This window comes from Salmo salar, chromosome 07, assembly GCF_965601325.2.
Source record: "Salmo salar chromosome 07, fSalSal1, whole genome shotgun sequence".
Classification (NCBI taxonomy): Eukaryota; Metazoa; Chordata; class Actinopteri; order Salmoniformes; family Salmonidae; genus Salmo; species Salmo salar.
In genome coordinates this window covers 23,741,613-23,757,489 of record NC_138297.1, presented here as the reverse complement: position 1 = coordinate 23,757,489, position 15,877 = coordinate 23,741,613, and the positions used below count along the sequence as shown (strand labels likewise).

Below are 15,877 nucleotides of genomic sequence, written 5' to 3'. Positions count from 1 at the left end.
CACTTGCAAAAAAAAAAAAAAAAAATCCGGTTGCATGTAACTTTTTATTTAGACCTTTTTTGGAACTACATACCGAGCGCAACAGCAGTAATGACGATAGTTGCTCAGCAGAATTCATTGGTAAGTATAGCAAGTTGAATGGCTGCTTCCTGGGCTTAAAGGAGAATCACCATATTCAACGTCTCCTGTAAGCCCAGATTGTGGTTCACTCGCTGCTATAGCTTGACTATGAGCCCTCCAAAACATATGCAATAGGTTTACATAATATCATTTATATATCATCATGATATTCACTTGCCACTGTCTTCTCTTACACTCTTATTTAGGTGCTACTCTGATATACAATTCACCGTCCCAATTTGATACTGAGCCATCCCAATATTCCACTGTAGTATATGGCCTGTAGATGTCCTCTGACTCTCTCTCTCTCTCTCTCTCTCTCTCTCTCTCTCTCTCTCTTTCCCCCCCTCTCTTTTTTTCTCTTTTCCCCCCTCCTTCTTTCCTGGTGTGTGGTCCCAGGGACTGGTCCCTCGGAGGCAGAGGTCCACCACCAGGCTCTGTTGGAGGGTAATATTTCTACCGAGGCCTGCCTCAGTGTACTGGACGTCCTCTCACACTTCACTCAGTGCTTCAAGGTCAGTACTAGACCTCTTTACTGAACACATGACCTGACCAAAAACAATTCCAAGCCCTAGTTATGGACTAGTTCAAATTCAAATGATGTTAGCATCAGATCATGTGAATGATTGGTTGGTATTTGAAAACTATCTAGATTTTTTTGGTGGATCCATTGATTGACTGATTGATTGTCCTCAGAACCAGCTGCTGGACAGCGACGGCCACAATCCCCTGATGAAGAAGGTTTTTGACATCTATCTGAACTTTCTGAAAGTCGGCCAATCAGAGGCTGCCCTCAAACACGTCTTCGCCTCCCTCAGGGCTTTCATGAACAAGGTGGGAACAAAAAGACTCATAACTTTAAAGGCGGGAGATCACATACAGTGGGGGAAAAAAGTATTTAGTCAGCCACCAATTGTCCCACTTAAAAAGATGAGAGAGGCCTGTAATTTTCATCATAGGTACACGTCAACAATGACAGACAAAATGAGAAAAAAAATCCAGAAAATCACATTGTAGGATTTTTTATGAATTTATTTGCAAATTATGGTGGAAAATAAGTATTTGGTAAATAACAAAAGTTTATCTCAATACTTTGTTATATACCCTTTGTTGGCAATGACACACTGTTGCTGGTATTTTGGCCCATTCCTCCATGCAGATCTCCTCTAGAGCAGTGATGTTTTGGGGCTGTCGCTGGGCAACACAGACTTTCAACTCCCTCCATGGGGTTGAGATCTGGAGACTGGCTAGGCCACTCCAGGACCTTGAAATGCTTCTTACGAAGCCAGTCCTTCGTTGCCCAGGCGGTGTGTTTGGGATCATTGTCATGCTGAAAGACCCAGCCACGTTTCATCTTCAATGCCCTTGCTGTTGGAAGGAGGTTTTCACTCAAAATCTCACGATACATGGCCCCATTCATTCTTTCCTTTACACGGATCAGTCGTCCTGGTCCCTTTGCAGAAAAACAGCCCCAAAGCATGATGTTTCCACCCCCATGCTTCACAGTAGGTATGGTGTTTTTTTGATGCAACTCAGCATTCTTTGTCCTCCAAACACGACGAGTTGAGTTTTTACCAAAAAGTTATATTTTGGTTTCATCTGACCATATGACATTCTCCCAATCCTCTTCTGGATCATCCAAATGCTCTCTAGCAAACTTCAGACGGGCCTGGACATGTACTGGCTTAAGCAGGGGGACACGTCTGGCACTGCAGGATTTGAGTCCCTGGCGGCGTAGTGTGTTACTGATGGTAGGCTTTGTTACTTTGGTCCCAGCTCTCTGCAGGTCATTCACTAGGTCCCCCCGTGTGGTTCTGGGATTTTTGCTCACCGTTCTTGTGATCATTTTGACCCCACAGGGTGAGATCTTGCGTGGAGCCCCAGATCGAGGGAGATTATCAGTGGTCTTGTATGTCTTCCATTTCCTAATAATTGCTCCCACAGTTGATTTCTTCAAACCAAGCTGCTTACCTATTGCAGATTCAGTCTTCCCAGCCTGGTGCAGGTCTACAATTTTGTTTCTGGTGTCCTTTGACAGCTCTTTGGTCTTGGCCATAGTGGAATTTAGAGTGTGACTGTTTGAGGTTGTGGACAGGTGTCTTTTATACTGATAACAAGTTCAAACAGGTGCCATTAATACAGGTAACGAGTGGAGGACAGAGGAGCCTCTTAAAGAAGAAGTTACAGGTCTGTGAGAGCCAGAAATCTTGCTTGTTTGTAGGTGACCAAATACTTATTTTCCACCATAATTTGCAAATAAATTCATAAAAAATCCTAGAATGTGATTTTCTGGATTTTTTTTCTCATTTTGTCTGTCATTGTTGACGTGTACCTATGATGAAAATTACAGGCCTCTCTCATCTTTTTAAGTGGGAGAACTTGCACAATTGGTGGCTGACTAAATACTTTTTTTCCCCACTGTAAGTAATCAGGTGATTTATAGATGGAAAATAGCCCCAGGTGCTCAAATTGCATTCTCATTGATAATGGATTAAATATGGATTTTTGCTATGGCTTATTAAATGTTTGTTTTAATGTACTTCATTACTACATACAATGTATACTGTATATAAATATTGATATTATTACCAAAATACTGCTTGCCTCGTAACGTTGGTATTTTGTTGTTGGCAGTTCCCAGCGGCTTTGTTCAAGGGCCGCGTGACTCTGTGTGCGGCTCTGTGCTACGAGGTTCTGAAGTGCTGTGTGTCTAAGATGGGTCTGCTGCGGGCTGAGGCCTCCGCTCTACTCTACCTGCTGATGAGGAACAACTATGAGTACACCAAGAGGAAGACCTTCCTACGCACTCACCTACAGGTCAGATACAACATCCCCCTGAACGGCAAGGAACTGCCAACTGTCATTGATTGTTTAGTCAACTGCACAATGCAATGCTGATTCTGTTATTGTATCATCAGCAGTCCATCACTGTTATGATTATGTAATCAAAACACTTCAACTAATCACTATCCCCAAGGTCATTAGTCCTCGCTGTGCAGTTTCAGCTATTAATCATGCACAAACTCCCCTCACACAAATATATTTAATGTTCACACAAACATAAACAGTTACTATGAACAGTTAGTAGGAAAGGCTATAGAACAGCTGGAAACTGAAGTCAATGCAGATTTGACATCACAGTACTTAGATTGCTTTGATAATCTGACCAAAGAATGTGAATTAAATACAGACCGCCTGCTTAGTTTCCTAACCTCCACTAACAATCGGTTAAGTGTCAGAGACCTACTCCATGCTTTCACAAAGTGTCACGGGACTCATATCAACTACATCATCCATGGTGAAGTTAGTCACTGATTCCAATTTCCATCCCATAACGCATCCATTTGATGGAGGTGTTGTGTTCACATCTGTTCCTCTCTCCACTCTTCCTATTTCCTGGTCCAGATCATCATCGCGGTGAGCCAGCTGATCTCAGACGTGGCGCTGACTGGCAGCTCCCGCTTCCAGGAGTCCCTCTCCATCATCAACAACTTTGCCAACAGCGACAAAGCAATGAAGGTAACAGTTAGGAAAAGCTTGGAATGTATATTTGTTGTAGGTGGTTATGACTTAAGTTAGCTCCCAGGGTTATGTAATTGCTAGGCTTTATCTCGTAAGGCATGGTCTTGAGTCAACAACAGCGACAACAGTCACGAAAACTTTAAGGTAACCCTACAATAGAATATTATAATATGTAAGCAGAGGTCTGCTTTAGGCCCTTTCTAACTACCAGACCTGTGTGCAAATATAGTTTGTTTTCCTTCGGACTGTTGGGGTTTCATCCCCTTGGGTCTGTTTTTCGCCCTGTACCTCTTCCATCTTCATTCAACAACTAGTTCTCCAACAGTGACAAAGCAGCTGTGGGATGAAGCTAACCTAGTGTAGAGTACAGACAGTCCTGCTGTAGGCAGCGTCAAAACCACAGGAACAGTGTGGGACTCTCCATAATGAGGTTCAAAGGTGTGTCAATGAGACAGATATACTGCACTGTCTGGTTCTTTCATGAGTCATACTGCAATTTGTTTATCTTCTTGGGTTGTTCCTCTGTCAGATATTAACTTTACTGTTGACTTGGAAAGAGAGATTTCAACATAAGATGTGTACATGATCGAAGTCTTGCTGCAGTCTGTAATATGTTGAAATGCATATGTGTCTGAGATGTTTAAGACTCGTGTTAGCTCCCAGAGCTAGCCTAATGCATAGGCTTTAGCTCATTGGGCTAATGCAGTCTTGAGTCGAGCAGATGACCATGGTTGGATGCCTTGTGATTTTGCCTGTGAATACACTTTAGTCTCACTGGATGAGAGCACCTGCTAAATGACTCCGATGCAAATGCACTATGAAGAATGGTGTTGTACCCTTTTTTTCCATTTTCGCCTAAAATGACATACCCAAATCTAACTGCCTGTAGCTCAGGACCTGAAGCAAGGATATGCATATTCTTGATACCATTTGAATGGAAACACTTTGAAGTTTGTGAAAATGTGAAATTAATGTTGGAGATAATAACATTAGATCTGGTAAAAGATAATGCAAACAATAAAACATCCCGGAGTCGCCTCTTCACTGTTGACGTTGGTGTTTTGCGGGTACTATTTAATGAAGCTGCCAGTTGAGGACTTGTGAGGACTTGTGAGGTCCTCAACTGGGATGCTGGCCTTCTAGGCAGAGTTGCAAAGAAAAAGCCATATCTCAGACTGGCCAATAAAAATAAAAGATTAAGATGGACAAAAGAACACAGACACTGGACAGAGGAACTCTGTCTAGAAGGCCAGCATCCCGGAGTTGTCTCTTCACTGTTGCCGTTGAGACTGGTGTTTTGCGGGTACTATTTAATGAAGCTGCCAATTGAGGACTTGTGAGGTGTCTGTTTCTCAAACTAGACACTCTAATGTACTTGTCCTCTTGCTCAGTTGTGCACCGGGGCCTCCCACTCCTCTTTCTATTCTGGTAAGAGCCAGTTTGCGATGTTCTGTGAAGGGAGTAGTACACAGCGTTGTACTAGATCTTAAGTTTCTTGGCAATTTCTCGCATGGAATAGCCTTAATTTCTCTGAACAAGAATAGCCTGACGAGTTTCAGAAGAAAGTGCTTTGTTTCTGGCCATTTTGAGCCTATAATCGAACCCACAAATGCTGATGCTCCAGATACTCAACTCGTCTAAAGAAGGCCAGTTTTATTGCTTCTTTAATCAGAACTACAGTTTTCAGCTGTGCTAACATAATTGCAAAAGGGTTTTCTAATGATTAATTAGCCTTTTAAAATGCTAAACTTGGATTAGCTAACCCAACGTGCCATTGGAACACAGGATTGATGGTTGCTGATAATGACCTCTGTACGCCTATGTAGATATTCCATTAAAAATCAGCCGTTTCCAGCTGCAATACTCATGTACAACATTAGCAATGTGTACACTGTATTTCTGATCAATTTGATGTTATTTTAATGGACAAAAACAAGTTGCTTTTCTTTCAAAAACAAGGACATTTCTAAGTGACCCCAAACTTTTGAACGGTAGTGTATATAAATACATATTCTTTTTAAATATATGTTCCTTTATTGTTTCCCGCAAACCCTACCACCTCTCCTCTAATTGGAGTAAACTATTTAACAACAACACTTAGGCTTCTACTTCCAGCTTATACATACTATATACATTTTACGGACACAATCTATTTTACAATAGTTATATTTTGTTTGTTTTTAGTCCTGGCCTTCCTCTATTTCTGATGTCCATCCAGTTTGATTTCTATTTGCCATATATTTGTAACTGTGCTATTTCACAAAAGTTCTGAACCTATATACATTTTACAGACACAATATATTTTATAATTATATTGTTGTTATTAGACCCACCCTTCAGCTCCATTCAACCCCTCCCATCAATTTTTTTTTGATTCATTTGTATATAAAACTTTTTTTAAATTTAAATCCCAGCCCCCGTCCCCGCTGGAGGTCTTTTGCCTTTTGGTAGGCCGTCATTGTAAATAAGAATTTTTTTCTTAACTAACTTGCCTAGTTAAATAAAGGTTAAATAAATGTCAAATAAATTTTAAAAACTCCACCAGTCCTATTTATGATATAATTTACAAAGATTATACAAATGTTATATAAATGTTATCGAAAAATAACGTTTTTTTATCAATTAGTATATTTGAGTATAACCACAATATTTGTTGTATTATTTGTTCTGTCTTTTCTGGTGGATTAAACTGAAATTGCGCCTCTATGGCTTTGCTATAGTTTTCCTATTCTGTTCCCCCTTTTACCGGAGTGTCAGAAACCACGGATGCCATTTCAATGGTGGTTATTTCTGTGCCGCTCTCGATGTTGTCTAGATTTCCTCACTCATGGCTCTAACACACGCCCTCTATTAACAATTTTCCAAAGTAATGATACCCACTTCCCCGGGGAGTAGTTATAGTCTTTGTGCCTATTAATTGGTCAAGGCACCGTATACCTTGTATTACAACCAATATGAAGCATCTGCCAATCTACTACTGGAGAATACGGGAGACCTAATGTCTTATCGTCACAAGCGTCGTATTGAACAGACCAAGGCGCAGCGTGGATAGTGCTCATTCTTAATATATTTTAAGAGAACACTTAAACAAAATAACCAAACGACCAAAAGTTCCGTCAGGTACAATAACTAAACGGAAAATAACCACCCACAAAACCCCAAGGAAAACAGGCTGCCTAAGTATGGCTTCCAATCAGAGACAACGAAAGACACCTGCCTCTGATTGGAAACCATACTCGGCCAAACATGGAAAACGAAACATAGAAATAGAAAACTAGAACAAATTCCCCTAGAACCAAAAACCCAAAACACACAAAACAACCCCCCTGCCACGCCCCGACCATTTTACTAAGGCAAATGACCCCTTTCACTGGTCAGGACGTGACACTTATACCAGTGTCACGCTTCAAATATCCCTGTTGTTGACAACACACATTAGCAAAATTATTCACAGTTGTCTTCCTATTTCCACATAATATGTCACGGTTCCCCACCCCAATAGGGCATAAACCAACCTCTCTCCTTATTGCTACTGCTAATACACACAAATCATGTTCAAACAACTTTAGAGTATAATTTTGCTTTTCGAACCATGAATGTGGCTCTCCTCCAGAACTTATAGGCAACCTTCTATCACCATCCACATTTCCTCCTGTTATCCTTCTCAACCCAATTGAGATGGTTTGGGATGAGTTGGAGTGCAGAGTGAAGGAAAAGCAGCCAACAAGTGCTCAGCATATGAGGGAACTCCTTCAAGACTGTTGAAAAAGCATTCCTCGTGAAGCTGGTTGAGAGAATGCCAAGAGTGTGCAAAGCTGTCATCAAGGCAGCAAAGGGTGGCTACTTTGAAGAATCTAAAATACATTTTAACACTTTTTTGGTTACTACATGATTCCATATGTGTTATTTCATAGTTTTTATGTCTTCACTATTCTTCTACAATGTAGAAATTTGTAAAATAAAGAAAAACCCTTGAACCAGTCCAAACTTTTGACTGGTACTGTAAATATATGCGGGAACACATTCGATTGGAGAACCATCTAATGAGTGAACATTTAGTTCAACTGAAACATTCTTACGAGAGTTTAAAAACAACATGTATTCCGTTTTTGCCCGTAGTAAGCACAAGTTTTAAATCAGCAAGGTATTCCTATAAAATCTGACTGTAGTTTTGACACAGCCAGATCAACAGTCAGGACAAAAGCATACATACTTTATTCCTGCAACTAGCTGCCCCTAACAAGCAACTTTTTTAAATGTGTTCTACCCTCTTGTGGCTTTGAGTCAGTGACTTATCACGGAGTGACATTTTTTAAATGTCACTTACTTCACTCTGTGTGTGTGTGTGTGTGTCCAGTCGACAGCGTTCCCTGGGGAGGTGAAGGGACTGACCAAGCGTATCCGGACGGTGCTGATGGCCACGGCCCAGATGAGGGAGCATGAGAAGGACCCAGAGATGCTGCTGGACCTGCAATACAGCCTGGCACGCTCCTACGCCTCCACCCCCGAGCTACGACGCACCTGGCTGGACAGCATGGCCCGGGCACACATCAAGAATGGAGATCTCTCAGAGGTACAGTCAGTGATGTATAGAAATATGTATGACTATCTGTATGTGAATATGTATGTATGTCTATGGGTACTGTCCTACATGTTCTCAAACACCTTTGACCTTTTACCCAAATAATGTTGTACAATATATAAACATGTATTTATGTGCACTGAGTGTATAAAGCATTAAGAACACCTGCTCTTTCAACAACATTTCAACGACTGACCAGGTGAACCCAGGTGAAAGCTATGAACCCTTATTGATGTCACTTGTTAAATCCACTTCAATCAGTGTAGATGAAGGGGAGGAGACAAGTTAAAGAAGGATTTTTAAGCATTGAGACAATTGAGACATGGATTGTGTATGTGTGGCATTCAGAGGGTGAATGGGCGATAAAAGATGTAAGTGCCTTTGAACAGGGTATGGTAGTAGGTGCCAGGGACACCGGTTTGTGTCAAGAACTGCAACGCTGCTGGGTTTTTCACGCTGTCATGGAAATTCAGTACTGAGAGCGACTTGGTCATTTCTTTAAAGAATTATCTTTATTTAATAATGATGAATTATTGCAATAACGAAACCGTCGAACCCACACTCTGAAGTGTGTTGCCGAGTGCTTAACTGATAATGAAAAAACAGGTGTTATATAGGACCTAAAAATGCTTAGTCAGACTGGTTCAAACTCCCGTAAACCACCTTGGTTATGTACACTGGATGGTGTTTTACCCCCAACCCAGCTTAGTTTCCCAGATGCCAGGAAGATGAGACAATGAGGCATTGTTCTAAATTCTTCCAGACTATCTCTATCACGGGTCACACACACCATATCTTGTCTATGAAATGCCAACTTTAGGTTTTTATCACCAAGCCATTGTCAGCTCAAGCTATCCCTAACAAAACCCATTTTCTTGACCATACGCCTAGACTAACTGTAGGAAGCTAGAGTGGAAAGATGGTGCCGGAGCAGAAGGTAGACATTTTACGTGCCCCCTATCTGCATTGTTTGTAACTTTTTTTTAAACAAATTTTGTACATAATGTTGCAACTACCATCTCTTATGACCGAAAATAACTTCTAGACATCAGGACTGCGATTACTCACCACGGACTAGCATAATCCTTTCACGACTCTGATGAGCCCGAGGCGGAGGATATACGGCTCCCTCGAGAATAGGCCCCGACCCCCGTGATCTGCGAGAAGAGGAGGCGGAGAAAGAGAGGCCGGGGAGTGGGCTGCCTTCTGAGAATTTGAAGGCGATCGAATAAACCCCCACTTCCCTCAATTCTGCTAGCAAACTTGCAATCTTTGGACAATAAAATCGACGCCTTACGGGGAAGATTAAACTATCAACGGGACATTAAAAACTGTAACATCTTATGCTTCACTGAGTCGTGGCTGAACAACGACAATATCAACATACAGCTGACTGGTTATACGATGTACCGACAGGATAGAACAGCGGCGTCTGGTAAGACAAGGGGCAGCGGACTATGTCTTTTTGTAAATAACAGCTGGTGCACTACATCTAAGGAAGTCTTGAGCTATTGCTTGCCTAAGGTTGAGTATATCATGATAAGCTGTAGATCACACTACCTACCGAGAGATTTCTCATCTGTATTATTCGTAGCTGTTTACATACCACCTTAGTCAGAGGTTGGCACTAAGATAGCATTGAAAGAGCTGTATTCCACCATAAGCAAACAAGAAAATGCTCACCCAGAGGCGGCGCTCCTAGTAGCCGGGGACTTTAATGCAGGGAAACTTAAATCAGTTTTACCAAATTTCTTGAGCATGTTAAATGTGCAACCAGAGGGAAAAGAACCCTGGACCACCTATACTCCACACAGAGAAGCATACAAAGCTCTCCTTCGCCCTCCATGTGGCAAAACTGACTAGCCTCTCACTTTAGTTCCTGTGTGTTGTTATGATCACACCATTAGTTGTTAATCATAAAGCATACACCCCCACCCTTCCTCTTCCCAGAGAGGTGAATATCTCTTTCGGCGCGATGCATGGAGAAGCCCAGTCGCTGGACCGATTCCGAACATATCCCGAGAGAGCCATGTTTCTGTGAAACAGAGAATGTTACAATCTCTGATGTCTTTCTGGAAGGCAACCCTTGCTCAAATTTCGTCTACCTTGTTGTCAAGAGACTGGACATTGGCGAGTAGTATGCTCGGGAGCGGTGAGCGATGTGCCCGTTTACGAAGCCTGACCAGAGGGACCTCTCCGTCTGCCCCTTCTGCGTCGCCGTTGTTTTCGGTCAGCTCAAAAGATTAGATCCATTGTCCTGGGTGGTGGTCCGAAGAGAGCATCTGCTTCGGGAAAGTTGTATTCTTGGCCATAATGTTGGTAAGTTGACGTTGCTCTTATATCCAATAGTTCTTCCAGGCTGTATGTAATAAGACTTAAGATTTCCTGGGGTAACAATGTAAGAAATAATACATTAAAAAACTAAATACTGCATAGTTTCCTAAGAACACGAAGCGAGGTGACCATCTCTGTCGGTGCTATTTTACCATCCTCCTGATTCCTGCTTACAAGCAAAAATTAAAGCAGGAAGCAGTGACTAGATCAATAAAAAAGTGTTCAGATGAAGCAGATGCTAAGCTACAGGACTATTTTGCTAGCACAGACTGGTATATGTTCTCGGATTCCTCCAATGGCATTGAGGAGTACACCACATCTGTCATTGGGTTCATCAATAAGTCGATGACGTCGTCCCCACAGTGACCGTACGTACATACCCCAACCAGAAGCCATGGATTACAGGCAACATCCGCACTGAGCTAAAGGCTAGAGCTGCCGCTTTCAAGGAGCGGGACTCTAACCCGGAAACTTATAAGAAATCCCGCTATGCTCGCCAACAAACCATCAAACAGGCAAAGCATCAATACCAGACTAAGATCGAGTCGTACTACACCGGCTCTCACGCTTGTCGGATGTGGCAGGGCTTGCAAACCATTACAGACTACAAAGGGAAGCACAGAAGAGAGCTGCCCAGTGACACGAGCCTACCAGATGAGCTAAACTACTTCTATGCTCGCTTTGAGGCAAATAACACTGAAACATGCATGAGAGCACCAGCTGTACCGGAAGACTGTGTGATCACGCTCTCCGCAGCTGATGTGAGTAAGACCTTTAGACAGGTCAACATTCACAAGGCCGCAGGGCCAGAAGGATTACCGGGATGTGTACTGCTAACATGCGCTGACCAACTAGCAAGTGTCTTCACTGACATTTTCAACCTCTTCCTTTCCGAGTCTGTAATACCAACATGTTTTAAGCAGACCACCACAGTGCCTGTGCCCAAGAACACTAAGGTAGCATGCCTAAATGACTACCGACCCGTAGCAGTCACGTCTGTAGCCATGAAGTGCTTTGAATGGCTGGTCATGGCTCACATCAACACCATCATCGCAGAAACCCTAGACCAACTGTAGTTCTGTCCTTGAGCTGTTCTTGTCTAGTGATATTCTGTGTTATGTCATTCAGTATTATGTTTCATGTTGGGTGTGGACCCCAGGAAGAGTAGCTGCTGCTTTTGCAACAGCTAATGGGGATCCTAATAAAATATCAAATACCACATTTGCATACCGCCCAACAGATCCACTGCCCTTTACCACCTGGACAAAAGGAACACCTATGTGAGAATGCTATTCATTGACTACAGCTCAGCGTTCAACACCATAGTGCCCTCAAAGCTCATCAAGAAGCTAAGGACCCTGGGACTAAACACCTCCCTCTGCAACTGGATCCCGGACTTCCTGACGGGACGCCACCAGGTGGTAAGGGTAGGTAACAACATGTCTGCCACGCTGATCCTCAACACAGGGGCCCCTCAGGGGTGCGTGCTCAGCCCCCTCCTGTACTCCCTGTTCACTCATGACTGCACGGCCAGGCACGACTCCAACACCATCATTAAATTTGCCGATGACACAACAGTGGTAGGCCTGATCACTGACCACCGAGACAGCCTATAGGGAGGAGGTCAGAGACCTGGCCATGTGGTGCCCGGACAACAACCTCTTCCTCAACGTGATTAAGACTAAGGAGATGATTGTGGACTACAGGAAAAAGAGGACCGAGCACGCCCCCATTCTCAGCAACAAGGCTGCAGTGGAGCAGGTTGAGAGCTTCAAGTTCCATGGTGTCCACATCACCAACAAACTAGCATGGTCCAAGCACACCAAGACAGTCATGAAGCGGGCACGACAAAACCTATTCCGTCTCAGGAGACTGAAAAGATTTGGCATGGGTCCTCAGATCCTCAAAAGGTTCTACAGCTGCACAGAGCATCCTGACTGGTTGCATCACTGCCTGGTATGGCAACTGCTCGGCCTCCGATCACAAGGCACTACAGAGGGTCGTGCGAATGGCCCAGTACGTCACTGGGGCCAAGCTTCCTGCCATCCAGGACCTTGATACCAGGCGGTCAGAGGAAGGCCCTAAAAATGGTCAAAGACTCCAGCCACCCTAGTCACAGACTGTTCTCTCTGCTACCGCACGGCAAGCGGTACCGGAGCGCCAAGTCTAGGTCCAAGAGGCCATAAGACTCCTGAACATCTAGTCAAATGGCTATCCAGACTATTTTCATTGCCCCCTCCCCTCTCCACACCACTGCCACTCTCTGTTGTCATCTATGCATAGTCAACGTTAATAACTCTACATACATGTATACAAACTACCTCAACTAACCAGTGCCCCCGCACATTGACTTAGTACCGGCACCCCCTGTATATATTGTTATTTTTTACTGCTGCTCTTTAATTACTTGTTACTTTTATCTCTTATTCTTATCCATATTTTTTTTTAACTACGCTGTTGGTTAGGGGCTCGTAAGTAAGCATTACACTGTAAGGTCTACACCTGTTGTATTCGGCGCATGTGACTAATAAAATTTGATTTGATCTCTTTACAGTTGCCAGCCCAAGCTTCATAAGACCTCTCTCAGTTAACTCAGAAAGGGAGAGAGAGAGTCCTAAGACCCTTACTCTATTTCATAAAGCAACCATTTGGTGCATAAATATAACATAATCTTGTAATCCTGCTACCACAACGCTCAACAGTTTCATGTGTGTATTAAGAATGGTCCACCACCCGAAGGACATCCAGCCAACTTGACACAACTGCGGGAAGCATTGGAGTGAACATGGGCCAGCATCCATGCGGCCCCAACGAATTGAGGCTGTTCTGAGGGCAAAAGGGGGTGCAACTCAATATTAGGAAGTCATTCTCAATGTTTTGTACACTCAGTGTATGTATGTGTGTTTGGTGTGTGTGTGTTAGTGTATGGGTCAGTGCTAAAGTTTCTAAGATGTCCCACTAAGAGCAAACCAGATAGGATGGCGTATCGCTGCAGAAAGTTGTGGTAGCCATGCTGGTTAAGTGTGCCTTGAATTCTAAAAAAAATCACGGACAGTGTCACCAGCAAAGCACCCCCACACCATCACACCACCTCCTTCATGCTTCAAGGTGGGAACCACACATGCGGTGATGATCCGTTCACCTACTCTGCATCTCAGAAAGACACGGCGGTTGGAACCAAAAATCAAAAATTTGGACTCATCAGACCAAAGGACAGATTTCCACCGGTCTAATGTCCATTGCTCATGTTTCTTGGCCCAAGCAAGTCTCTTCTTATTGGTGTCCTTCAGTAGTGGTTTCTTTGCAGCAGTTCGCTAATGAAGGCCTGATTCACGCAGTCTCCTCTGAACAGTTGATATTGAGATGTGTCTGTTACTTGAACTCTGTGAAGCATTTATTTGGCCTGCCATTTCTGAGGCTGGTAACTCTAATGAATGTATCCTCTGCAGCAGAGATAACTCTGGGTCTTCCTTTCCTATGGCGGTCCTCATGAGAGCTAGTTTCATCATAGCGCTTGATGGTTTTTGTGACTGCACTTGAAGAAACTTTCAAAAATGTTTAACTTTTCCAGATTGACTGACCTTCATGTCTTAAATGAATGATGGACTGTTGATTCTCTTTGCTTATTTGAGCTGTTCTTGCCATATTATGGACTTAGTACACTTTTATAAAAGACCATCTTCTGTATACCACCCCTACCTTGTCACAACACAGCTGATTGGCTGAAACGCATTAAGAAGGAAAGAAATTCCACAAATTCACTTTTAATATGGCACACCTGTTAATTGAAATGCATTACAGGTGACTACCTCATGAAGCTGGTTGAGAGAATGCCAAGAGTGTTCAAAGCTGTGATCAAGGCAAAGGGTGGCTACTTTGAATAAACTGAAATATAAAATATATTTTTATTTGTTTAACACTTTTTTGGTTACTACATGATTCCATATGTGTTATTACATAGTTTTGATGTCTTCACTATTACTCTATAATGTAGAAAATAGTATGAATAAAGAAAACCCCTGGAATGAGTATCTGCGTCCAAATTTTGACTGGTACTGTATATACAGTTGAAGTCGGAAGTTTACATACACTTAGGTTGGAGTCATTAAAACTCGTTTATCAACCACTCCACCAATTTCTTGTTAACAAACTATAGTTTTGGCAAGTCGGTTAGGACATCTACTTTGTGCATGACACAAGTCATTTTTCCAACAACTGTTTCCAACAACTGTTTACTGTTCACAGTATCATAATTCCAGTGGGTCAGAAGTTTACATGCACTAAGTTGACTGTGCCTTTAAACAGCTTGGGAAATTTCAGAAAATGATGTAATAGCTTTAGAAGCTTCTGTTAGGCTAATTGACATCATTTGAGTCTATTGGAGGTGTACCTGTGGATGTATTTCAAGGCCCACCTTCAAACGCAGTGCCTCTTTGCTTGACATCATGGGAAAATCTAAAGAAATCAGCCAAGACCTCAGAAAAATAATTGTAGACCTCCACATGTCTGGTTCATCCTTGGGAGCAATTTCCAAATGCCTGAAGGTACCATGTTCATCTGTACAAACAATAGTATGCACATATAAACACCATGGGATCACGCAGCCATCATACCGCTCAGGAAGGAGGCGCGTTCTGTCTCCTAGTGATGAACGTATTTTGGTGCGAAAAGTGCAAATCAATCCCAGAACAACAGCAAAGGACCTTGTGAAGATGCTGGAGGAAACGGGTACAAAAGTATCTATATCCAGAGTAAAACAAGTCCTATATCGGCATAACCTGAAAGGCTGCTCAGCAAGGAAGAAGCCACTGCTCCAAACTGCCATAAAAAAGCCAGACTACGGTTTGCAACTGCACATGGGGACAAAGCTCGTACTTTTTGGAGAAATGTCCTCTGGTCTGATGAAACAAAACTAGAACTGCTTGGCCATAATGACCATCGTTATGTTTGGAGAAAAAAAGGGGAGGCTTGCAAGCCGAAGAACACCATCCCAACCGTGAAGCGCGGGGGTGGCAGCATCATGTTGTGGGGGTGCTTTGCTGCAGGAGGGATTGGTGCACTTCACAAAATAGATGGCATGATGAGGTAGGAAAACTATTGAAGCAACATCATCTCAAGACATCAGTCAGGAAGTTAAAGCTTGGTCGCAAATGGGTCTTCCAAATGGACAATGACCTCAAGCATACTTCCAAAGTTGTGGCAAAATTGCTTAAGGACAACAAAGTCAAGGTATTGGAGAGGCCATCACAAAGCCCTGACCTCAATCCTATAGAAAATTTGTGGGCAGAACTAAAAAAGCATGTGCGAGCAAGGAGGCCT

General features: G+C 42.9%; 1 protein-coding gene across 3 annotated transcripts in view; it reads left to right on the top strand.

Annotated features, from left to right (window-relative positions):
* The window catches only part of dock11 (dedicator of cytokinesis 11), a 112,508-nt gene that overhangs the window by 74,688 nt on the left and 21,943 nt on the right, over positions 1-15,877 (top strand). For all 3 annotated transcript variants that reach the window (XM_014206851.3, XM_014206849.3, XM_082977476.1), the window contains 5 exons: positions 520-635; positions 817-954; positions 2,755-2,937; positions 3,526-3,639; positions 8,000-8,215. In XM_014206851.3, the coding sequence (XP_014062326.3) occupies positions 520-635; positions 817-954; positions 2,755-2,937; positions 3,526-3,639; positions 8,000-8,215 (767 nt within the window). The remainder of the gene's footprint in view (positions 1-519; positions 636-816; positions 955-2,754; positions 2,938-3,525; positions 3,640-7,999; positions 8,216-15,877) is intronic.